The sequence below is a fragment of the Pleurodeles waltl genome, chromosome 1_2 (genome assembly GCF_031143425.1).
Source record: "Pleurodeles waltl isolate 20211129_DDA chromosome 1_2, aPleWal1.hap1.20221129, whole genome shotgun sequence".
NCBI lineage: Eukaryota > Metazoa > Chordata > Amphibia > Caudata > Salamandridae > Pleurodeles > Pleurodeles waltl.
The window spans coordinates 1,306,755,021-1,306,781,169 of NC_090437.1; the positions used below are offsets into that span (position 1 = coordinate 1,306,755,021).

The 26,149-nt window shown below is 42.5% G+C and overlaps 1 protein-coding gene across 2 annotated transcripts in view; it reads right to left on the minus strand.

Annotated features, from left to right (window-relative positions):
• The window catches only part of EXOC6B (exocyst complex component 6B), a 1,319,737-nt gene that overhangs the window by 834,124 nt on the left and 459,464 nt on the right, over positions 1 to 26,149 (minus strand). For both annotated transcript variants that reach the window (XM_069205590.1, XM_069205592.1), the window contains exon 15: positions 11,249 to 11,358. In XM_069205590.1, the coding sequence (XP_069061691.1) occupies positions 11,249 to 11,358 (110 nt within the window). The remainder of the gene's footprint in view (positions 1 to 11,248; positions 11,359 to 26,149) is intronic.

Below are 26,149 nucleotides of genomic sequence, written 5' to 3' on the forward strand. Positions count from 1 at the left end.
TATGCATGACGAGAGGGATCTGATCAATATTAGATTTCACGGCATCGCTCAGGTCACGGGCTCACCCAGACTAGGGGATAGAACCAGGGACCTACGAAGATGTGAGGCAGGTTGGATTCTCAAACTCCGTGCAGTAGAGCACGGACTAAACACTGACCATGAACTTCATTTCTTCCTCACCTAGCTTTGTGATACATGCCTTTTCAATTTCATGTGTATATGTCTTATTTGAACATGTTATTCAACTCATAAGGAACATGCACAACATTGCGCATCAAACTACTTTTGTATGTATTTTGCACTTGTAAACCCATTTCCACACTTACCTATTATCCTCACTAGACTATGTTGTGTCCAAGGAGGTTTCCTGTTTTGCCTACATTGTACTTTGCAAAATGTCACTATCTATGCTCTGTATACTTTCCTAATTTCAGTTGTCAACCCTCACCCCGTTGGCACTTTTGTCACACTCCCAAGCATGACATCTATAGGTAATATTAACTGGTGTTTCACAATTCACTGCTAATAAGAGAAGTCAGACGCTTTCTCACCGTCGGGTTTCTTCTCTCTCCTTACATAGGTATTTCAGGGTTTTCAACCTAGTTTAACTCTGTGGCACACCTGTAACACGGCCTAACTTACTGCAATCCTACGATTGCTCTCGACCCCACCACTACAAAATGGCTGCCTCTATTTTTCCATACACCCGACACTTATTTGGGACCTGATGAACGTTTAGTTCTCCCTGTATCTGACTCTACTGACATGTTCTTCACATTCACCAGAGACCACGGACATGTCACTAACAAATAGTTAATGAACCGTGCTTTCCATTCATCATTCCGTTTTTTTCTAGCGTTACATACTCTTTCTCCAGTCTACCCCTATCACTACAAGATGGCCGTCTTCTTTTCTCTCGCATTATCGGCATATACATGGGACTTCTACGCAGCACAGTCCTTTTTTAATGTCGACAATACGCTCGCACATTAATACGTGCGGGCGCTTAACACGTCGGACGTTTCACTTCAAACAACAGCTGAACCGAGCTTCATCTTCAAGGTATTTCCGCCCTTTACTAGCTTTACAGACGCTAAGATTCTCTACCTGCCCCCCGTGATACGTTTCACCACCTCCATTAGACCATCAACTTGGCCGCACATTATTCACTTGTTACTTGTAATCTTCTCTCAGAACCTCAGACCCGCACATCCAACGACTTCTCTCTCCACTTACTACCCGGCACCACACACCATAGTTTGTAGAGCTTTTTACAGTTAGTTGTCAAACTATGGTGTGTTCGTGCCCTCGCAATCTCTTAACCGACTACGGGTCCCATGGGGGCTAACTTTACTGGAGTAGCTTAGTTTAATCTGCACGGTTGGTTTTCCGATATTCTCTTCATTTATTTTGTCTCCGGACTAACCTGGTGTGTAACCAACACACACCACAGCTCCTCGCCCGTCATGTCCATTAGTATACACGTGTTCCTTACCGCTTAGGGACTTATCCCTTCTTTGTTAAAAATTATATAAAAAAATATTTTGTTTGTAAATGTTTGATCTATACCGTTCTGCTTTTTCCTCTCTTTACTTACGTCTCTTTTGACCCAATTATTAGTCTGCATTACTTCCAACACCCCGCTACCATGGCCCCTCTCCCTTCTCTCCCCCCCCCCCTTCTAGGTGCTTGCTTCTGTTTAATTTCACTTACTTGAAGGTTCTGCATGAAAGTTAGATTTTATACCTTTTGCTTCCACTCCATCTCATACTGCTCAATTTTCTAGGGAACTTTTGGAGGCTTATCAGGGCTTCCTCGCCTTCCCTCTTCTACAACTGGAGAAACCACATTCGACTTAGCTAATCCAGCTCTTTCTCCAAAACCTACCGACATACCAACCACGTCCGTACTCTCCCTGGCCGGATAGGCCCAGGTATGTTCACGGAGTACAGAGACTCCTAGTGGGTTTCTTCACCCACCGCCTAATATGACCTTTTTTCTTTTCTACCATTTTAGTCACATAGTTGTTACGTCTCTCTCTATCCCAACACTCGTGCTGCTATTTTTACTACACATCGCCTGGGCTACTTGTGCATTTCAACCTAATACGTAATCTCTCTGTACTTCTTGTTTTCTTTTCTCTTTTCCACTGGATCATTTGGGTGTCACATTCACGTCTTCCGCTTTTTCCCCTCTCACCTCGATATCGTTAATAGGACACACTCTGAGTACATAGTTTGCCATGCCAATCACCTTCCTCTCACTAGTGTGTGCATGCTCACACTTTCTAACACTAGCGGAGCACGAGTTCAAGTTACTTATTTTTCTGACATGTATATACACTGAGTAATATACGACACTTAGCAGTGATTATTGTTTTACAGCCTTGAAAAAGTCACTTGTGTGACGAAACACGTGTTGGCTGTTTCTCTGCATTAATGAAAAACTCATCTATGACCAACACGGTCTAAAGGATTAAACACCTTGATCAACATCAACTTGGAATCAGTGTTTTTTTTCTCCGCTTCTGGATCCACAATACCTAGGGAAACTGTTTCCCATTGATATAACCGGACTTTACTTCTCTGAGTGCCTGGTCATTCTGGACTAACTTATGGAAAATTGGCAAGTGTTGGTGTAACGTGTGTGGTAGTATAGAGTGTGGCAAATACCATGCCCTAAGTGCTGCAGTTATCTACTCCGGGAACCATCCCAAATGGCAAGCAGATAGGGAGAATTCTTTGTTGATCTTGAAACACTGCCTCCAGAACGTTTATTTTTTGAGCTAACCAAAACGGAATTTCTTCTGGTTTGGCGGGTACCTTCCCCATAATTGAATTAATGCTTGGTGTGACTGCATGTGGTTGCTCTGGAGCAGCACGTACTGGGTTAGTATTTAATGTTTGCATTACAAACTGTACTAAGAGTCTATATATTGCTGTAAGCTCAATATATAAGCGCCGAATCTCAGCTACCGCCAAGTTGCCTGCATCAGGATGCAGTGTATATGTGGCTAATAAGGGCCAGGTAGGACCATCGCTACTTATAGGACCTAACATGAAGTATTGTGTGGGGTAGGGCACCATCAAGCAAGTTATGGTGGCCTTGATAGGATAGAGATATCTCTAAAAACGCATATGCTCTGTATTGTGCAGGTATATTAGCAGGAGTATAATGATGAAATGTATTAATGATCCCATCAACTGCTGGAAAATTTAAGAATAAACGTTTCTGTTCTATAGGCTGGATAAGCCTCAACTTCAAAGGTAACATGACGTCCCTGGACTGTAAGGCCATTAGCTAATAATTGAGCACTAAGGGGAGATCACATGTTTACTGCAATTACCGCAAGTTGCGGGTTCGCCATGGTAAGTGTACCTGTTCAGAGATAAGGACCTCAAATGGGTATCGATCATTTTAAGGCTCAAGCTTGAACAATCTACAGCATCAAACAGGTACTACCCATCTAGCTGAGGAGGAAATCCTCAACACCACGGACATCTCCGTATATAGTATTGAGGTGCCTTTAGCATGTAGTGAGTCAGAGATACTCAGGAAGATGTGAAAAACAGTGCCTGACCAAACATTGGCAGAGCGATGTTGCGTTGGCTCTTATTGTTCCAACGAGGCTACTGGATTTGGGTGGCAGCATCACCTGAATTGTGGGGGACTGAGTTTGATCCCACACCATGTGAGAACAGTGGGCCTAATCCGTTTCCAGCCAGCTAGCAGCGCCTCACCTATGCCCGACAGCAGGGGTGATCTGTGGCAACCAGGCGCATGACATTTTGACTCCTGAGGAAAATTGTGGTGGATCAGATCTCATCCTTTTCTCTCAGTTACATTTGTCTCACACATGCAAGGACAAACAGAAGCAGGGAATGGTTCAATAAGATTTATTGAATCAGCTGCATCCTAGATAAAATAACATGAACTGTAATAATTAGGATGACAAAACATACTAGAAGCAGAATGGTGACAAGAAAAGTGAAACACAAGAAAAGTCCCACCACGCTGTCACTATACAAGATGTGTGATTCCTACCTATGCCAGTTATGTTCTATGTTAGAGCACAGCAGTATAAGCCCAATCTGCCCTTCAGGACCCCTTGGGAAGATACCACACCCCCATACCCGAGTACGACAGTAGTGGAGACGCCTGTTGTCTATTGAGACACCATCCCCATAAAAAAGCCAGGGAACCGACAATATCAGCAAACAGCTGTAGTGAAGTCAAACAGTATGCAGTAGTAGTCATCTGGCTGGAACCTCCCTCAAATGTGCAGGGGACAAGGAGATGTTTTTATAGTAAAACAGCTAGTGTTCTGAAAAAAGTGCCCTCATGTAAAAATCCGTATGTTTCTGTGAAATGCTAGAGCCGGGGTGTAGCTCTTTGTGCCGGCAACCATATCTTGTTGCAGCCTTGAATAAAGCACAGAGTGAAAGACTTGTGCTAAGAAATGTAAATGTTTTCCAAAGTATAAAGCCAGCAAGATAAAGGAAAATAAAACATCACCACAAATGTGATCGTTTCTAAAAGAATCAAATTAAATAAAAATGAAATGTTACTAGGCTAAAGGGCCTAGTTACTAAAATATAGTGCCCACAAACAGCACTAAAATGGCTTCACTACACTAAGGCATTTGCTGGTGGAAATGAAATCTTAATTGTTAACACTAAGTAAATGGAAGGAAGTCATGTATTCCTCCAGTTATTGACATCCGCTGGCATTAGGATAAAGAAAGCTTATGCTATCCACTCAAGTCATACCTAACTATAATTTCCAAAGTCCTTGCTTTTCAAAACAGTATGAAATTGATAGGTTTCCAAGGACATCACCATCACTAAAACAACCATTAGTCAAGCCAATAAGGCTCGTCTTTGGGCCTATTTCTCAGACAGCAGTCATGTCCATAAAGCTGAACCAATCTTACCAGCTTTGGTATCAGACAGTTGCAAAAATGTCATATAAACCTTCATCAAAATAGATGACAAAATACATCCACAAGCCTCTTACAATAACAGGCACAGCAGCAAGCACCCTCATGCAGCAAGAAAGTAACATCAGCAACAAGTGTCCCTAGCTCAACACGGACGGGCAAGTCACCAGGATTACATTTACTCTGGGGAGTAATGGGTTTCTCCTAAAACATCAGCTTGGAAGTCTCATAAAAAAGACACATTCTGTTTTCAAATGTTAGTTTTAAATATTTTGGGCTAGATAAATATAGTTTCCAGACCAAGTCTAGTCTCTGTAATGAACAGTTTCCTTCCAAGGCAGTCATGAGTTACTGGGCATCAAGCCCATCAGTTGGGAGTCCTTCAACACTGTTGTCCTGGGGCCACTGCTGCCCATCTATAATCATGGGTGTCACCGTAATCCAAGGAGAGCAGAATGACTAGGCCCAGAATAGCTATAATATGCAAAGAAGAATCACTTTATTTCTGGGAAGCTCACAGGGATAGAGATGCTTAGCAGACGTCAAGGCTTGCTGGCAGCCACCAGTTTCAAATGGATGGTAAGTACCATATCAAGTGGTATGTAATAAGAGAAAGACACAGACATGCAAATTGTGCATACACACAAGCACATATGTACTCACTCTTTCTTCATCTCTCCTCCACAAATCATAACCTAGAAAGAACTTGCTCACTGGGTCACACAGTACAGTCCAATTAAGCTGGTTTGAAGACTGTTAATGCATTGTGACCTAATGTTCTTGAAAGATAAACATCTTCATCTCTTTTCTAAATTTTATATAAATCAGAGCAGCTTTGGGGCAGTCTTTATGGATAAAGGGATGGTATTCTATATCTTGGTTGCACAGAGAGAAAAGCCCATCTTCCTTGTTAACAATTCTTAGTCAACAGTCTGTTGGTGTCCTGGCCGTAAGGGAACCGCAAACCACCACAGATGGTGGACTTGTAAAATAAGCGGGGTTGTCATCTAATTGTAAATGATGCAGCTGGTTTTAAAGATGTTGGAAGCTTGATAGGGGAAAAAATAGAGTTCAATAAGGACGCATATGATGTGATCATAATTATTTACATGTGGCTGAGATATACTCCAGCAAGTAGGATGCTCTTGAGGGGTGCCAGTGTGGAGTCTGGGAGTCCACGGAGTAGGGAATTGCCACCATCCAGAAGCAAGAGTATCAGGGCTTGAACAGAAGTTGTGAAGTTGCTTTCTGGAAGAAACAGTTTCACTTTATCTGTAAGAGAAAACTGGTACCAAGTTTTTTCTTTTGGGGCAATATGTCTCCTGACACTGGTTGGTGTCTAGGGTAAACCCAAGGGGCTTGGCATGCACTGAACATTGGAGGTCAAAGCCGTGCTGTTTGTGCTTTGTTGTTCTTGGCAAATAACATGAATTCTGTCATGGATGGGTTGAGCATCAGGCAGGTGCTGGACACATGTCTGTGTGCAATATTTAAGGTCACTGTCATGAGGCTCTAATTATAGAAGATTTTACTACTACCATGTGAGGTGACTTCTCCCCATTTACCCAATAATAGTCCTCTCGGTGAACATAATGGTGAATGCAAAACATGCTTATCAAGGAGCACTGCCACACAGTATGATGAATGTGTCCTTCCTTCCACAAGCTCTCATAGGCAGCATCAGTAACAATTCTAATTGTGGCCTGTGACAAAATCTTGAGTCAAACTAACCGGAACACCAATCTAATGGACACCTCTCTGGAGTATATTTTTGATATGTTCAAATTCTTCCTCTATCTACCTGCCATCTTGTCTTCTATTTAAGTAGCATCTTGGCATTTATTACTGATCAATGCTCTATATGTAGCAGAAACCGCCTATGTATGAAGAGGTTCTGACAAGAGACTGTATTCCACCAGACTCCTGCATGCCACGTACTTTATCAGCTTACCTCTGCAAAGAATATTTCATTAGCATACATCTTTAATGTTAAAAGGAGCCCAAGGAAAAATCTGAACAAAGATTCTCGTAGGCATTCATGTCTCCTCTTTCCTTCCACATGCCAAACATCTAGGAATGCATGGAAATCACAATCATGGAATCCCTTTAGATCCTGCAGGTCAGCTAGGGCAGCAGATTCCCAAAGCAGGATTTCCAAGAGAGCCACCCCGTTCAGAACTGCTGCTGCCAAAGTGGTTGTCCATGCCTACCCACACTACATTTGTGGGAACAGTGAGGCTGAATGTTACACTTCCTCCATAAATTATCCTATTTCATCCCAATGGCTTGTGTATCAAATGTCAAAGAGGGCCCCTGCTGGCAGGAAAAAAAATCAATCATTCAAAACCAATAGCTGTGATGCCCAATAATACTTCTTTATATCAGAGTGTGTGATGTCCCATTCTACATCCCTCTACATGGGGTCCTCATTAATATCCTAAGGACACCCCCATCTCATAGCAAGGCATAAGCTACAGCCTCTAATTTGATGAATACTCAGATAACCAAAGTAGAGGTTTTCTGTGGGACATATAAGAACGTCCAGAGGGTGAACATTTTATATAGTATGGCCTTCCTCCAACAGAAGGCAGCCTCCTTAAACCTCGACAAATTCTCTAAGTTCCTTTCCATAAATACTTACCCTTTCACTGGTTGTGAAAACACCAATGTACCAGAAGCTTTTGTCATCAACCTTAAAGGGATATTCTATGCTAAGAGAAGGAGCCTACTCAGATAAGGTGAGACACTAATCGGATCAGCTTATCCAAAAAGACAAGTTTTGGTAACACTCTTTCTAGTGTATACCCTTTCTAACTACAGGTGCCTCACATTTAGAATATTCCCCAGAGACCAGACTGAATCTGTAAAATTTCACAGGAGTGCTCTCTCATATTGCTAGGTGACGTTGCATAGATCCACGTTGGTCTCATTCCACCCTGGAAGTGACTGAGCGTAGACGCATACAAGTACCACCTCTGAGCATTGACATCAGTTTCTTGCTAGACTCTCTTATGCCCTCGGACGCAGAGCACAAAACAACTGAAGGCACCAGTATGCAAATGTCTAACTTGGGACTAGATGTTAATCAAAAGAGGCCACTTAACAGAATGGTAGAGTTGAGAGGGGCAGCGAGAGTGAGGAATCTGCAGTTAGACAGAGGCAGATACTAAAGGTAAGTAACTTGTCTTTCTGATGAATCCTTCTCACCGCAGATTCTTTATCTTTAGAATGATACCCAACCAGAACCTCCCAGGGTACAGTGTCTGCGGGATGGGCTAAGATCAAAACGTCCTGCACGATTAAATAGACAAAATGCCCTTCCTGTCAGATCTGGCTGTCAAGACAGTGGTGCTTTGGGAATGTCTGCAATGACGCCCATGTTGCGTCAAGAACTGGCACTCCTTGCTCCAGCACAATGGTAGCAGCCTTGGCCCTGATGGAATGATCACTCAGGCCTTCCGGAGGCTGACCCTTAGCCATTGCATAGCAGGTCCTAATGCAGAGGACTTTCCACCTTGACAACATTCTCTTCTGCACCGCTTTATGCTCCTTTGCCCCAGTGAGCTCATCAATGTAAAATTTTAAGCTCTTTTGGGGCCAACCAATGAAGCCTCTCCTTTTTTTGGGATGAGGTGGAGCAAAGAACATTAGGAGTGTGATGATTGCTCAACGTGAAAAGGAGCTAAGCCTTTTGACAAAAAAGTAGCATTGATCCTCAACACCAGCTTGTCGAGGAAAAAGGAGGTGTAGGGAAGCTGCACAAAGAGTGCCTGGAGGTCACTCATGAGACAAGGTAGTAAGTTTGTCCCAGGGCCAAGTACAGATGGACTTTGTAGAGGGACACCTGGCTGTGAGGATGAAGGCCTGAAGTGGTAGATCGAGCATAGTCAACTGCCACCACTCAATCTCCACAGATGAAGGTGTAGACCGCGCAGTCTTGGTACAGAACCCTAACCTGCTGCTATGACAGAAGATCATTCTAAAGCCATTACCTTTTCGAAGGATAGATGCTGATGCCCAAAGGTTGTGGGTACCACACTTCCAATCACAATACAGAGCCACTAGGGTGACTTGGGCCTGGTCATTCCTAATCTTCTTCAGAACTCGGGGCAGGAGAGGCAGGGATAGAAAAATCGTACAGAACAGCAGTGCTCTACTCTTGCCTGAATGCATTTCCCATACAGAGATGTCTTGGAAAACTTCCACACGCTGACATTTTGACACTGTGCCTTCTTCATTGTGGTGAAAAAGATCCAGCCAGGGCTGTACCCATTGTCAGAGTATGACCAGCACCACTTCTTAATGCACCTTTTATTTGTGATTGTAATGTTGCAGTTCCACTGGCGTGGTCCATGAGAATCCATACCAGCATTCGTGGTTGGATGTCAGGAAAGCTTTCAATGTAAGGTGGATGGCTGGAAGCTCCAACAGAGTTATGTGCAGCCAAGTTTAATCCAGAGACCAGAGTTCCATGATCTCAACCTCATCCAGATGACTTCAACAGCTCAGTAGGGAACACAGTCACCACAGTCACCTTTGGGTGGGGAAAGGAGATAGGTCTACCATAGGTCAGATTATGGTGAAGCAGCCACCACTGAAGATCTTCTGCCGTCTCCTCCGAAATGTGGATGATATCAGACATGTTTCCTTGATGCTGGGTGCACCAAGACTTCAGATACCACTGCAGAGCTTGCATATGCCACCTGGCAAAGTGGACAAGCAGGATGCATGAGGCAGCAAGCGTAGAAGCCTCAGAGCTGCTCTCACTGAGACCCAGAAACAAGGCTGAAACATCTGGATTATAACTTGAATGTCCTGGACTTGTTATGATGGAGGCAATGCCCTAAACTACATTGTGTCCACAACAGGTCCTATCAAAGGAAGTCTGTGTAAAGGAGTCAGGTGTGACTTTGGCTCACTGATTGAGAACCTCAACAATGTCAAGAGGTTTGCTGTTGCCCTGGAGTAGTCTACAACTGACTGTGGCAAACCCATCTTCCACAGCCATTAGTATGGTAAAACTAATATCACCCAACCCCTGAGGATGGACAGTGACCACCACCATCACTTTCGTAAGCACCCGAGGAGTGCTGGTATGGCCAAAGGGAAGACGGGCAAACAAATGCTCCTGGCCAACCTTGAACCACAGGAAACATCAGTGGGACTTACACATTAAAGTAGCATCCTGCAGGTCCAAGGCAACCATACAACTGCCTGGATCCAGGACAGACAGGACTTGAGTTAGTGTGAGTATTTTTAATTGTTTCTTCTGTGGGAAGCATTCAGAGGGCATAAGACAAAGGGCACTGTCCTTCTTTGGAATAAGCAAATAGCAGGAGTAGCAACCCTAGATTCTTTATAGCTCTTTTGCAGCAAGATGATTAGGTGCAACTCTGACAGATACTCTATTGTGGGATCAAGCTGTTGAGGGTCAGAGAGGAACAGGAGAGCATAATTCTGCTTGATGATCTGGAGGCTCCATCTGTCAGATGTGATGGGCTGCCACACTGGAAGAAATGTCTGATCAGGACTCTTACAGGGTGTTTATGGGCAAACTAAAGTGGCTTGGAGGATGATGCAGCTGGGCTGAGGACCTGAGTAGAACGGAATCGCTGGTGACCTGAGTGTCCATCATTTGTCCCAAGCAATCACAAGTATTCAAGCCAGCCCTATTTATATATTGAAGTATACAACAAAGTGATGGATCAAATGCTCAATTTAATCTCAGCCACTCATAATTACTTGGAGATTCACCCCAGTCCATCATTTTTTTGCACACTATGCCACATTAGTTTGGGCTCAACCATATGCAAATCAATCTTGATCTATCTGCACTGAACAGTCCAGCCTAAACCGTCAGAACACCCTGCCAAAGTCCCTGAACCAGAACACGAGCCACCCAAGAGCAATTTCTTCTTGGACGGTGTAGCTTGGTTCCAGTAGCAAAGTAAGCATGGGATCTACATCTTGGCATGGGCGCCGCACTGTAATATACAAAAAACGGACAGCATCCAACCTTGAACACTGCTCATTTAAACGAATGGGAAGATTAGGGATTATAAAACCTAGGAAGGAAATACATAATTACAATTCCTGAAAAGCAGACACACCAATGTATGTTCAACTTAAGGACACTTTCACAACAAAAACGTCTACGACATTAGCAAGCAATCACCAAAAGAGCCATAAATCCAAATTCCATCATCATTAAGGGAAATCAATGGTCTAAATCACAACAATCCCCCAAAATAGATTATAAGTGGAGCTAACAATAATAAAATGTGAGGAAAAATGGTAAATGTATTTTACCTCAGATGAAGATCTTCTGAAAATTTGAGACAGGCATAAATAAATTCTTTAATTTGACTGTAAACTTTAGGCACAAACTCGGAAAAGGGAAACTTTTTCGGAAAGGGCAGCTGTAAATAATAACATACAAAAAGAAAGCGTAAAAAAAACACAATTCATGGGAACCCATTGAAAATATACATATGCAAGACTGCAAATCATGCACAGCATTATGAGATTAACAGCTAACACACACTGGAGTACCAAACTGTTTGCTTAACCTGCAAAGCTCCAGCTACGTACCCCTTTATTGCGCTCATGCTTTCAAGAAAACTATTATGTAGATTAAAAAAGACCACTTTTTTTTTATTTATTTTTTTAAAGCTACCGCCTTCACTTAATCAGCGATTCTTTAAAATTGGCCTCTTCAATATCTCTGCTTTGAACTTCTCATGCAAGTGTGCACAACATTTATCATTAAATGAAGGGTGCATGACAGGAGGTAGAGAACAATAATTTACATTTTGTAACACTCTTTCCGGTGGATACTATAGGTACCCCAAATTCCTCACCTGTGTGAATCTCCCAAAATGGCAGATTCAATTCAGAAACTGATAACACCTCGATATGTTGGCAGGCGGCACCACTGGACCCAGTCACAACTCTATCCCATATCTATCCCTAAGATGACAACACAGAATGGTATGTAGGCACCTCCCTTCACAGTGATGTCAGTTAACCTCACCCTCAAAAACAGAGCGTGGCTGACAAATCTGGATTAGAATTGGTACTGTCAGTCAGCACAAAGTAATTTAGGATCTTATTAATTCTCCCAAGTCCACTCTCTGCAGAATGGTGAGGAAGCGGATAAGACAGAATTAGCTAGGAAGTGTTACTGGAGGTAAGGAGCTTATTCTTCTGTTGGATACTTCTAACCACAGATTACTCACCTGATGAATCAGAATCAAAACAATGCCCTCATCCAGGAGGTGTGTCTCAGGAGTGGACTTTAATGAGGAAGCCCTGAGGCATGTAAAGTGCAAAATGGTTAATAAATATTATATTCCTTGGTGTAAGTGCAGATAGAAGTTCACATGGTTGCCTAACCAATATCCATAACAAGAACACCCTGAGCTAGGGCTGCAGGATGTACAATGAGCCTTAAGGCCCACAGAAGGATACTCTGAGTTAAGATGGATGGGTCAGGTAGGGGAAATAATGTGGATAGAATGAAGGACTGCCCCACATACAAGAGTGACACCACTTTTGGGAGGAAGGATGCACAGCATAGGACGTTGGCTCTATATAGTGCATTAAAATGAAGTACACTGGGCAGAGAGTTCAGTGGCTCCCCAAATGGTTTTGCTGAGGAAAACGTAGATAGGGACTAATGCTCTATTTTGTGGTAATGTGGGCGTGCAGTTAGGCTTATTGGAGGGTAATGCTAAGCATTTGTTGTACTCACAGAGGAAATAAATGAGTCACACTCAAAGAATAAATTCAAGACCAGTTTAGTTGAAGTTTATTTAAATGCATAGTTAATTAAAACCAATACATCATACATGCTTACTCAAATTTTAAATTATAACATATAGATTCAATATAATTACCCAAGAGTTCTTCAATTTGCATTTCATAACTATATATTATTGTTAGGTATCATTGCTAACAAAAACCTCTTTGATAGGGGTGAAAAACGTTATAATCATACCCACATAAGTACTTCAATTGGGTGCTTCACATTCCCACTCCTCATCTTGTAGTGCAACTCTACATGTATTTTAAGGTACCTTAAAAATACTAAAAGATTTTAATATCTCTACCTTAAAATCTTTAAATATTAAATTATAAAATTATTTATAGTTAAATTGGTACTCAGAAAGCAAAAATACTTCCATGGATTGTGAACAGGGAAAACTTAAAAACGGCATGATCTTCATAATTTATCCAGTATTGGATCTTTCATAAATTCACATGCTTGAATCATCCCCGCCGTCGAAATGGGAGTCCCACGGTACATGAAAAGCAATAAGCACCAAAAAATTTCCATAGGCTATAATGTTAATCCAAATGACTCGTATAGCCTATCTCTGTTCTTTTGTGAAAAGGACCCAAACCTGGCTGCTGGCCAATCAGGCACCAGCATCCTCTAGAATACTCTCCAGAGAGGCTCTTTCCCTCAGATTTTCTACCGCACGTCGTGTGAAGGGAGTCTCCCTGAGCTCTGCTCAGTTTTTCTACTTCTTCGGAAGATTTTCTCTCAGAAAACCTTAAAAAGATGTCAGATTCTTCTAGGAAAGGACTTTTCTGCCCTTGTAAGACCTTTGGCAAGACAAGGCTGCATGTGGATGATACACACAAAACCTTTTTATCCTGCTTGTATCCAGAACACCAGGTGAAAGACTGCAAAATATGCTGCACTTTCACTGCAAAAACCCTCAGGGACTGTGAGGGTAGACTTTTAACATGGGAAGAACAATTTAAGGGGAAAAGAAAGCGCTCCCAACTGTCCCCTATAGTATAAACTTAGGTGCTCCCGGCCCTAGAGGATTCTTCCCTTCCTCCAAAATCTGTGAAAACACAGCTATAACAAAATTTGTATAAGAAAGGACCTAGGCACACTATAACAATAAACTAACCATTACATTTTTAGAAATATACTAACCAACAATACATAATGGATAAAGAAACATTATAGAAAAAAGAACAAAAAAGATCCCATAAGCATAATCAATCCGTCTTTAATATGGCGAAAGGCAGCGAAGAACAGCCTTCCTTTCCGAGTTCTCAATTAGAATATTCATGAGTCTCATCGAACTGGAAATTGACTCTTGTTCCCAACTGTCCAAAAGATCTGAGTCTAAGTCATCAAATGTGGGAAATAAATGAGACCTCAAACCCCTGGGTATTCTATTAAGCTTGATATAGTGTTTGAGCGTAGCCCCATCCCACCACTTAGATACCTCCTGCTTTTTTAATCTCTCTAATTTGATAAATTTTGCCCTTAATCCTATTTCTTTAGATGTACCACACGCAGCATTTGACATAAGAGTAATATTGGTAGATCCAGGTTCTCCAAATAAATTGGCTGCTAGTTTCATACGATCCATATTTGTCAAAGACTTTTAACATGGTTACAGGCAAAATCCTGTACTTCAGGTGAGGAGAATGAGTCAGAAAGGCCACATAAAAGGTCCAGATCTGAGGACTGTGGGCAGGCTGAAAGATCCAGAAAGCATAAAAAAATGCATCATAAAAAGGGTGCAAAAGGCGTACAGGGCTCAATTTCATCTGAGCCTTACTCGCCTTGACGAAAGGAGTCATCACACCGTTCTCTTTCATCTGAGCCTTCTACCTCTAGAAAGGTGTCTATCAAGATCAAGTCGACAACGACACCACTGTCGACGACAGTTTTGACATCTACCGTCTCCACCACCTCGTTGACGAGACCGTCGTCCAAGACTACGTCGACGTCCGTGTTAAAGGCTCCTATTCCTTCCATTAAACCACCGTTGGCAAGGCTCCAGAGAAGACTCTGTCGCTCAAGGTAACGTGGATGCCATCGTCGACGAGAACATCGTCGTTAACATCGTCTATGAAAATCCCATCGACTCCAACACAGTCGACAAGAGTTCCGTCAGCTACGTCACCGTCGACACCACCATCGACGAGGCCACCGTCGACGACACCACCATCGTCGAGACCGTCATTGATGGAAAAATCATCCACGACATCAGTTCCGTAAACGGGACCATCATCGTCGACACCATTGACGATGCCAATGGTAGCTGTGAGTCAAATGGATGTTATTCCTATTTCTTCTGGGTCTCCTGATTTTCGCGCTACAGTTAAGATCACTGCTATGTCCAGGTCTGCAATATATCCTCAGGATACTTCACCAAGTAAGGTGACAACCTTGCCGCCTAGTCATCTGCTGGACTGGGAAGAGTCAGATGATGGCCCATTTGGGGATGCACACAGCCCATCCCAGTTGCACGTCAAGTATCAGGAGGAGGAGGAGGATGATGATGAGTACGATCAATACCAGCCTTATTACTCTCATCAGGGATGCCATTATGAACCTCCACCTCAACCAAGAGGCACTGTTCAGATGCCTGATTCAGGACTTGCAGTCAATGTTGCAGGATTATAGGAGGAGGTTCCCAGCTACAGCGGAGGAGCAACCGCCGCTTCCAACTTCTCCTGTTACACCAAAGAGTGTACCTCCACCTCCAGCTACTCCTAGGATGACTCCACAGTCTGCATTAGCCGGTCCCCCTAGAGATGAGGTTTTGACGTCTGGGGAAAGAAGAAGAAGGTGAAATTTCAACACCACAGCATCCTAGTGAGGAATAGGATGACTGTTTAGCCCGTACTCCTACTCCACCACCTCCCCGTCCTTCAGATTCTCCACCGGGGTATATAGGTGGTTTTCACAATTTGATGGATAGGGTGGCCAAGCGTTTCCACTTGCCAACTTCGGTCTCGCAGTTTGAATGCTTCCACCATGACTTTAAGGAACAAGCAAGGAAGTCTGTGAGGGCCATCCCTATCATTGACTTCATTTGGAGTGAGGGGATCAAGATCATGCAGAGCCCGGTAACAGTTCCACCAGTGCCTCAAAAGCTCGACAGAAAATATAAGGCAATTCAGGACTCTCCGGCATGTTTGACCGGCCATCCAAAACCAGACTCATCTCCCAAGCTGCTCAAAGGTGTTCTAAGAACCCGTCAGCGCTTATAGGTACTCCTCCTGATAGAGAAGGAAGGAGACTGGATAATGTGGGCAAGAGATTCTCGTCCATGTCGGCCATGACTGTTCAGGCAGCAAATTCCCTGGCTATTTTGGGTCGCTCTGATCGTCAAATGTGGTCGGAAATGAATGCTTTCATGGACCTCATTCCGGAGAGCAAACAAGCAGAGGCAAAACAGATCCTTCAAGAAAGAGAGCGTACGTCTGAAGAAATAATTGACTGCGTCCTGGATATAGCCTCCACCGGTTTTCGCCAACTGGCGGGAGCTGCGGTATTACGCCGCCAGGGTTGGTTGAAAGCCACCTCTTTCAGACTAGAGGTACAGTCGAGAATTCTTGAAATGCCGTAGCACGAAGAGTCTCACTTCGGCAAACACGTAGACGACGCACTGTATGCCATCAAGGCTGACACGGACACTTCTCAGTCCCAGGGTACTTTGCAGTACCGGAAACAGCCCTTTTGGGTTGCAAGAGGTAGGGGTTTTACAACATTTTGAGGTTCCTATCACAGGCAGTATCAACAGCCTCAGTATAGACCAGCCTATCAGCAACAATATAGACAACCATCCACCGTCTCCCACTCCAGACAGGAAGGAAGGAGAAAAAGTTCCCAAACCTGGGATCAGCCTCAAAAACAATGATTCTTATCAGGCACCGGCTACGCTTTCTCAGTATTCACAGAGCCATTAAGTGGGAGCGAACATCTCCAATTACCTCTAGAATTGGAAAAGCATAACATCGGACTAATGAGTGCTGGATATAGTGTCTCGAGGTCATACACTGGAATTTATACAAAAACCACCACACCATCCGCCAGGAAAATCCAAACCGCTTCATCTTCGCTTGCTTCAGCAGGAGGTGTTCCTGATGCTCGCCATGGGAACGATAGAGGAGGTTCTGGTTCAGCACAGTGGACTCTGGTTCTATTCCTGGTTCTTTCTAATAAGGAAGAGGTCAAGGGAATGGAGGCCGATCCTAGATCTCAGGAAGCTGAACAAGTTTCTACGGAAACAATCCTTTCGTATGATCACCCTGTCGGAATATCCAGCACCTTTTGAACCCTGGAGACTACATAACAACAATGGATCTCCAGGATGCTTATTTCCATATACCGATACATGTAAAACATCGCAAGTATCTCCACTTCACTGTGGCCGGTGCCCATTATCAATTCAAAGTCCTCCCATTCGGCTTGAAGTCAGCGCCTCAAATTTTCACAAAATGTCTTGCCTCAGTAGCAGCTATCGCCGCCACAGGGGTTTTCAGTGTTCCCATACCTAGACGACTGGCTGAGGAAAGCTCCTTCATCACAGCTAGCATTCAAGGATACCAACGTCTGCCTACAGCTATTTCACAGTTTGGGACTAACGGTGAATTTCCAGAAATCAGTCACTCTTCCTACACGCAGGAAAGTCTTTTTGGGTGCTGAACTCGACACCATCTAAAACAAAGCGTACCTCACTCAGGCACGGCAGCAGAAACTAGCCAACTTGGCTGTCAGGATCTCAAGAAGAAGGTCCGTTTCAGTACGACTGTTCAAGTCGCTCCTATGCATGATCTCCTCATCCATCGTCCTGGTTCATCTGGCAAGGTTGAGAATGAGACCTTTGTAGGAGGAGTTACAGCTGCAATGGACCCAGCCACAAGCATCCTTCAAGGATTTGATAAGTGTTAGACCACAGATAGTGGGGGCATTGCGATGGTGGTCTCAAGCCAACCATCTTTCGCAAGGGCTAACCTTTCTCACGCCAATGACAGACTTCATTATCGCAACAGACACTTCATTGGAAGGTTAGGGAGGTCATCTACAGGACATGCTCATTCAGGGAAGATGGTCAGACGTGCAGAGAGGAATGCACATAAATCTGTTGGAAATAAAATAATTTTTTCTCACGCTCAAAGCGTTCCTTCCATGGATTGCAGGGTCATCTGTGTTGGTCCATACAGACAACACAACAAGTATGTTCTATATCAACAAACAGGGAGGAACAAGATTCCTCTCCCTCTCAAGGGAAGCTCAATCTCTTTGGGACTCGCTCACGCTGCACAACATTTGCCTCAGGGTGGAGCACCTGCCAGGTGTCAACAACGTCCTGGCAGACTCACCAAGCAGGACGGATGACAACTGCCACGAATGGGAACTAGACCAGAGGGTATTGGACAGCATCTTCCAACTGCTGGGGACGACCGACCCTGGATTTGTTTGCTACCAATAAGAACGCCAAATGCAAATTCTACGCCAGTCAATACCCGCTCCCGGGGTCGTGGGGAAATGCTCTTTCAATGAGATGGTCCGGGATCTTTGCGTACGCTTTTCCCCCCATCCCATTGATCCCCAGAGTCTTGAGGAAGATGAAGTCGAAGGGCTGCAAGATCATACTCATAGCGCCCAGGTGGCCCAGGCAGCATTGATACACGGTGCTTCTACTCCTGTCTGTGACCAATCCCATGCGCCTTCCCTGCAATCACAATCTTCTCACGAAGACTCAAGGTTGAATTCTTCATCCGGATCCAGCATCCCTGCTATTGCACGCTTGGCTCCTGAGTTCCAGAGTATGAACATTGAGGGAGAATGCACACTGATTTCATCTAAGGCACGAGCGGACAGTACAAATAAGACGTACAAACTCAAATGGAAGAGATTTTGTGTCTGGTGTTTACAGAACAATTTCCATCCGTTAAAGATTGAGCCGGAGCAAATTCTCTCATATCTTTTCACCATGTCAAAGGCTGGGCTATGTCACGCATCCGTTAAGATCCATTTGGCAGCTACAGGTTCCTATAGATGTTCAGCGGATATGCCCTCACTTGGCTCATCCAGAATTATTAAACATTTCATGAAGGGCCTCTTTCGCACTTTTCCTCCGGTGCGTTCACCTCCGCCAGAGTGGCATCTGAATATAGTGCTGTCCCAGCTAATGAAAGCTCTGTTTGAACCTATTCACAGAGCGGAACTCAAATACATCACATGGAAGGTGGCAACTCTGATTGCTCTTACATCCACCAGAAGAGTCAGTGATATCCAGGCCTTTACTATTAAGGAACCCTTTCTTGTCTTTTCAGATGACTTTGTCCTTCTTAGGACTAACCCGAGGTACATTCCTAAAGTGCCCTCATCCTTTCACCTGAATGAGCCAGTAATATTAAGAACTTTCTTCCCGAATCCGTCAACAATCACAGAAAAGACTGCATTCGCTGGACATCAAGAGATGCCTGAAATTTTACCTTCAAAGTACCAAGCAGCTTAGGAAGACAGATCAGCTGCTGGTATCTTATGCTCATGGACGGCAAAGGGAAGGGGTCACAAAGGCCACCATAGCCCGGTGGATTGCATCTACAATTCAGTTTTGCCACATGAAAGCAGGAAAACCATTGACTAAGCGCCCGAGAGCGCACTCCACAAGAGCAGTCTCCACACCGGCTGCTTTTTTTCAGGGCATTACTCTTGATAAAATATGTCAGGCTGTGACGTGGAAGACTACATACTCCTTCACGCAGCACTAATGTTTGGAATTGTCACAAAGAACTGATTCTCTCGTTGGATAGGCAGTCTTATACGTCATCTTTTTCATTAAGGTGAGATCTTTCCTTTAATGTGTAGACATTATTCTATATGCAATAGTCTATAGTTGCTATGCAATTTTGTTATATATAAATATATATTTCTTTTATACACATAGTACAAGATTTATAAGCATGTTATTTGGTAATATGTTTTAAAAGGATTTCTATGCTGGCACCCACCATCCACGGCGGGCATGAAGTTTATTAAGAGTACTGCTTGCTGGCTATTCAGATTCAAGCATGTGAATTTATGAAAAATCCAATACTGGATAAGAAAACAAGTTACTTACCTGTAACTACAGATATCCAGTATTGGTATCTTTCATAAATTCACATGCGACCCACCCTCCTCCCCTTAGACGCTCTCATTTCCTTCTCAGGTCATGGTCTTCACTCTTGTGTTAGAAAATCTGAGGGAAAGAGCCTCTCTGGAGAGTATTCTAGAGGGTGCTGGTGCCTGATTGGCCAGCAGCCAGGTTTCGGTCCTTTTCACAAAAGGGCAGTGATGGGATATATGAGTCATTTGGGTTAACATTATAGCCTGTGGAATTATTTTTGGTGCTTATTGCTTTTCATGTACCATGGGACTCCCACTTCGACGACGGGGATGATTCAAGCATGTGAATTTATGAAAGATACCAATACTGGATAAGTGTAGTTACAGGTAAGTAACTTGTTTTATTATTGTATTATGTTTATAATGTTTGATAGTTTAAAAATTATCATATATTCATCAAACGCATAAACTTTATAAATCTAGCGTTCAAGGTATAGTCAGAAGGGTTAAAACAAGCTATCGCCGCTTCTATATAGGACAGTATTCCCCTCTCATTAAAGGCTGTTTTTAGGGGTCTTACGCTCATTCAGCAGACCATTACAGATACAGATCAGATGGGTAATGTCTTCCACTCCACACACGCAGAGTCTACACTGGAAGTGTGCTGCAGTACGTTCCCACGGAGTAGGTGAGCGCCTCCAGAAATAAGTCCAAAACTGTGTTTGATAAAAAAAAGATCCTGATTAGCTTTTAACCACCCAGCCTCCAGATATGGCTGGCATTTCAAAATGTTGTACTCATTAATAACCATCCATGAGTGTGACCTGGTTGCTAACAGGCTCTTATCCATAAGTACTGATCTTTTCTTCACTATTCGGTTTAGGATTTTTATTTTAAAGGTGCACTAGGAGAGGTCTGAATCCCATAATTCCCGTACCTCCAAGTCTTCTACGGCCTGATCTAAATACTGTCTAGATTTGGTTGTAGGATTCGAGCTGATCTCCTTCCAGAGTGCCTGGCAAAGATGATTTTCTTCTCTTAATTGTAGGTGTTTCCATGTTTTAATGTAGCTGCATTTCCTAGCTATATTGTGGTTTAAGTACCCACACTCCAGCCTAATTTGAGCTTGAGAAGCGTATCCTGATAGTTGTAATAGAGACCTAAATATTTTTCCAATTATTCAATTTAGAATAGCGGTGTCTTGTTCGCGCAGGGATTCACTACCGTCCCTCATAGTAGAATTAAGTTTTGCCGCAAAACCTTGTAAGAGGGGGTAATAGCTAGGGCAATCTAGCGTCTTTTTCAGAGTGCAAAAAGCAAGCAGTACAACATTTCCTTTCCTATGTAAATCCTGCTTGAGGGAGAAAGGAACCCCATTTATCAAATAGTACACCCAGGTATCTATAATGGTTGACTTGTTCTAATACTCCCCCTTGTGTACCATTTACCAACTCTAAAAGTTTTTTTATTGACTTCCATCACTTTGTTTTTTTCTGAATGATTTCTATTCCGTTCTGCTCAGCACATTCAATTACATTTACAATAAGCTGATGTAGACCTACTTTAGTTTGGCTAAAGAGTACTACATCATCAGCGTATAGCAGATTGGAAACGGACATGTCCCCAACCTTGGGGGAATGCGCGTTTACCTTATTGAGCTTAAGAGCTAAATCTGATAAAAAGAGATTAAAAAGATACAGAGCGAATACTCACCCCTGTTCCAGTCCTTGTTTTTTTTCAATTTTCCTTGAAAGGAAGGAACCGTCCCCTATTTTTACTCTAATCCATGTATCTGTATATAACTGCTGAATAGCCTTTAATAATTTCCCTGGTATACCCCAGACTTCACTGTACCAAATCAAAAGCTGATTTGAAGTCTACAAAACACAGATTCAAAGGTTGATTTTTTTGTTTGCATTTGCCAATGACAATGGAAAGAGTTAAAATGTTTGTAGCCGTTCCGGGGCCCTTTGCAAAACTAGGCTGATTTAGGGGAATAATATTGTTCTCATTTGCCCAGGCGCGAAGATGCTCCAATAATAGACCAGTATAGTATTTTGCCTCTACGTCCGTTAGCGTAATGAGTCGATAATTTTCGGGATGAAAATTGCTGCCTCCTTTAAATATTGGATTAATTATAGCATCCCTCCAAGAGTTTGGAATACTTCCTAGTTCTATACAATGGTTATATGTTGAAACCAATTTTTCTACCAAAAAGGCTGGGTTAATTATATAGTCCATCTGGGATCCCATTTGGGCCAGGGGGCCCCACACTTCTACTGCTCTTTATTAAGATAACAACCTCCAATGTCGAGAAGGCTAAATATGCGGATTCATTTTGGGCAGTTGGGGGATTTGGTGTTGCTCCTTCTGAGCACTGTTTGCTTGTCCTCACGTCTTCATTTTTCCCATCATATTCGCCGAAGTGATAAGCTAAGTATTCAGTCCATAAAGATTCCAAAATATTTGAACTAGTCAAGGTCATTGGGGCTTTATTCAATTCATTGACCATTTTCCAGAAACCCTGTGCACTTGATTTTTTGCTCAGGAATAGTGCCTTAGCCCAAATGTTGTGAGTATTTTGCATTTTATGGTTCCATATTTGTTTTCAATAGGAATTGTTGATGCTTTTTAGATCATCCTTAAGATGACAGTCCTTTGGGTTTTTCTTATATAGCCTTAATAGTCTGTTCCGTTGCCTTCTTAATTTGATCATATGTGCTGAAATTTTTATCTGCTTTGTTATTTTTTACTCGCCCCTGGTTTCAGTGGGCTTTTTGTGGTCTGACTGTAAGAAGACCAATTGCAAATTTGTCCAGAAATGTTGACCAAATGATTATTGGGTCACAAGATATACCATTATGGCCTTATTCAGATATCGCAGTTGAAAGGTCACCAATTGACTCCATTGATTTTTCATTCCATCGAAGTTTTATAGTTTGAGGTAGTAAAATCCCTTGGTGCAGTAGGAGCAGGATTAAATATAGGAAAGCCACAGCAAATCTTGAGACATTGTTGACCATGGTCACTCTTATCTGTCTTTATAATATGATACTCAGTGATTAAAGAAAATAGGGACAAGGAGGCCACGGTGTAGTCAAGTATTGCTTGGGTTCCAGTGACATAACATGTGGCCACCGGTGGAGTGCCTTGTGGAAACCTCAGTTTTAGGAGTCTGAGGCCCTCAAGGTCTTTTACTAAGCAGAGTGCCTTAGTATCAGGTTTAGCTAGCTCTAAAAACCCCAGGGACTGTTGCAGCACTGCACACTGCTTATCTTGCAGCATTATGTGGGTATCCCTTTCAAAGGGATTTAATAGTTTCAAATTGAAGTCCCCATCTACTAAAAACTCCAGGGATCTTAGATCCTGATAGCCGGTTAACATTATGTCTATCAATTTAGAGGATATGTGTTTTCTGAAGCGTGGATCAGGATGGATACAGACGTTAATTAGTCAAAGTGAGCTCATAAGCTCCCTGTTCCATCCAGCTAATTTTACTATGAAAAAGTCTTTGTTTTCCTCATATACCAGTGTGTATGTTCTATTTCATCCAGCTGAAATAAAGATTGGTAAGCCCCCCCTCGGGTGGCCAAATCTTTTTTCCCTAATTGCTGGGGCAAAAAAGCCCATAAATCCGTCAATTGTAAATAGGTTGGTAGACCAAGTCTCCTGTAAGAAAATAATTTGAAATGTATTTGATAGACTAGTAAAACCTTTTTGTTGGATGTTTGATCTAATCCTGTTTCTATTCCAGGAGCATACTTGGAGATGTTTGTCATAGAGAGTCACCAAACCAGAGCGTGTCTGGCTAATTGGAAGTCACTGACGATTATCTTTGTGGAGTGCTGCTGACAGCCATCCTAGATCTAGATCCTGTAAAGGGTGAGCATAGGATACTTTGTGCCCTGTATATTGGTCATCAGGGTATTGATTCTCAATTGCAGAGCTAAGGACTGAAAAGGGTTGCTTTAAGGTTTTTGATTTGTTTAATTTGGGCCTATTATTTTGGGCCTCTAATGGGTCAGGCTAACCTATTTGTTGGGGTATACTAAATCTAATTCCCCATCTTGAGAAATAACTTTTTTCTTTTATGACTCTTTTAACCATTTGTGATGACTTCTAGGTAACCAGTGTTGATTTGTTAGTTTTACCTTTGTTGCTCTTTACCCCTGGCAGGAATTCTATAGATTGTTCTACATGAGGCAAAACCCAATAACCCTTAGATCTGGGTAATTAAATAATGAACACAAACTTGGCCACCAGGGAGAAGTGTATGCCTTGACTTCCACTGCAATTTTGAATTCTAGAAAAAACTTCTTTTATCTAGGTATAATGTCCTTAAATTAGTTCATATTTTTTGATTTCTTTGAAAACATTTCATCTTTTTCATTCCAAACAGGTTTATATATTAATTTAAAAAAAACTTTGAATTTATAGGTGCTCCTAAAGTGACGGCGCAGTGAAAGTGAGTAATGTGATATTTAAAGTGCCAGAGTGTTATATACAATATATACAAAATGTGGTTAAAAGCAAAGGAAAGCAGAGAACTTCAAGAAGACCCCTTTATTCCAGGTGTCTTAAAGTCACCTTGTATTTTTAATCCACATCTAATTTAGTCAACGTTTCGACCGTATGTAAAGACACAAATCAATAACGGGTAATCTTCAGGACTGAAAAGTTCTTTCTGCCGGTAGCACCTATTGTTCCAAGATTTTAAACATTGATTTTCACAAGTATTTCTTAATAATTAACAAAAACACTTCTGATCATTTTTATGAATTTCAAATTGCTTGGCAAATGAACCATTTATTTAGTCTCAACCTTCGGCTTTCACAGAGATAAAAATGCAATGACTTTGTATCATATCACTTGATTTAAATTCCTCTGTTTGGACTCTCAGGAGGACGCCGCTTGTGGAATTCTATAGAGACAATCAGTAGATTCTATATCTTTTAGGGCTGGAATAACTTTTAGGAGTTTTAATACATTCCCTCGGTTTAAAATATCAAATGGGCCCCTATACTGGTATTGTGGTTCCAGAATCAATTGTTTACAATCTGCGGGAGGACTGTTTTTTGGACTTCTTATAGAGTCATCCTGTTCTCCCACTAGAGCTATTCCTTTGTTTTCTAATTTCTGGAACGCTGGCAAAAGTTCTCTGTCCGGCCGTCCTGGATTTGATACCTTTAGTCTTGCATCTGACCTGGTTAAGGGCTCTAACTCAGAGTGTGGTCTGGGAATTTCCACCATTTCCTTTGCCCCTGATCTCACCACTTCCAACTGTCTAATGGCAGACCCATTTCCTTTTTCTGCCTGGAGCTGAGTCATTTGAGCCCCTTGTTGTTCAGCACATTTGAAATTTGTAGTTGTAATACATATGCCTTCTTCTTCAAAAGACCTCCTACGAGTTTCTGGAGTAATACTCACTTCGGTTTTGGGCTCCCTTTGGTATAGTTTGATATTTTGAGGTACCTGCTTTGCTGGATCTGTTCCCTTTAGGTTTATCAGATCCTGTCTGACCTTATATATTTTATGCTCCACTGTAAAATGAGAAACATTTGAATCCCTATGGCCAAAGTAAGTAGGCCCCTTCTTTTGCGTACTGAATAATGGGAACTTGTTGACCGTTGGGCTGCTCTTTTTGTTGATACTCAAGTCACAAGACATTTGCATCCCAGTTCTTATATCTAGAGGGAAAGAGGAGCTCAGCTTTATAGTAGAAGGACGCATTACAAAGTCTCTTTTTTTTTATTCCTTGCTTTCCGTTGCTATTTCTTTTGTCTTTTAGTGGCCAGCTTTTCAGAGTGTAACGGTACATCGCAGATTTAGGGGAAGGAGGAGAAATTTCATTTTTTTGGGTCCCAGACTTACGGCCTTCCTCCTCCTCGGAGGATTTCAGTAGACATATCTTCCCTGGGTATTCCCCCCTGAAAAACCCCAGTTATTAAAAATAAATCTTTTTTTTTTTTTATCACTTGTCATCTCAGGACAGCCAGTAGCTGGACTGTCCGTATTTACGTTTTGAGCCGCCACCTCCCGCTGCTTGGGAGTTTTTTGATCTACAGATTCACCAGCTATTATCTTATTTAGATTCACCTTAAGATCTGTTATCATTAAATTTAAGGCCTCTGGGAGTGTGGCCAGCTTTTTGATTATGGGCTCACGGGTACATCCTATTTTTGTCATCTCTACAAAATTCAGTGCTCGCTTAATCAAGATGTTTAGATTTGCCAGCTTCTGATCTATCCCCGAGACAGATTTTGCCATGACACTGAACAGATCCACCTGGACGTCCATTTTTGACGACTGATAAGACAGGGTGTCAAGAG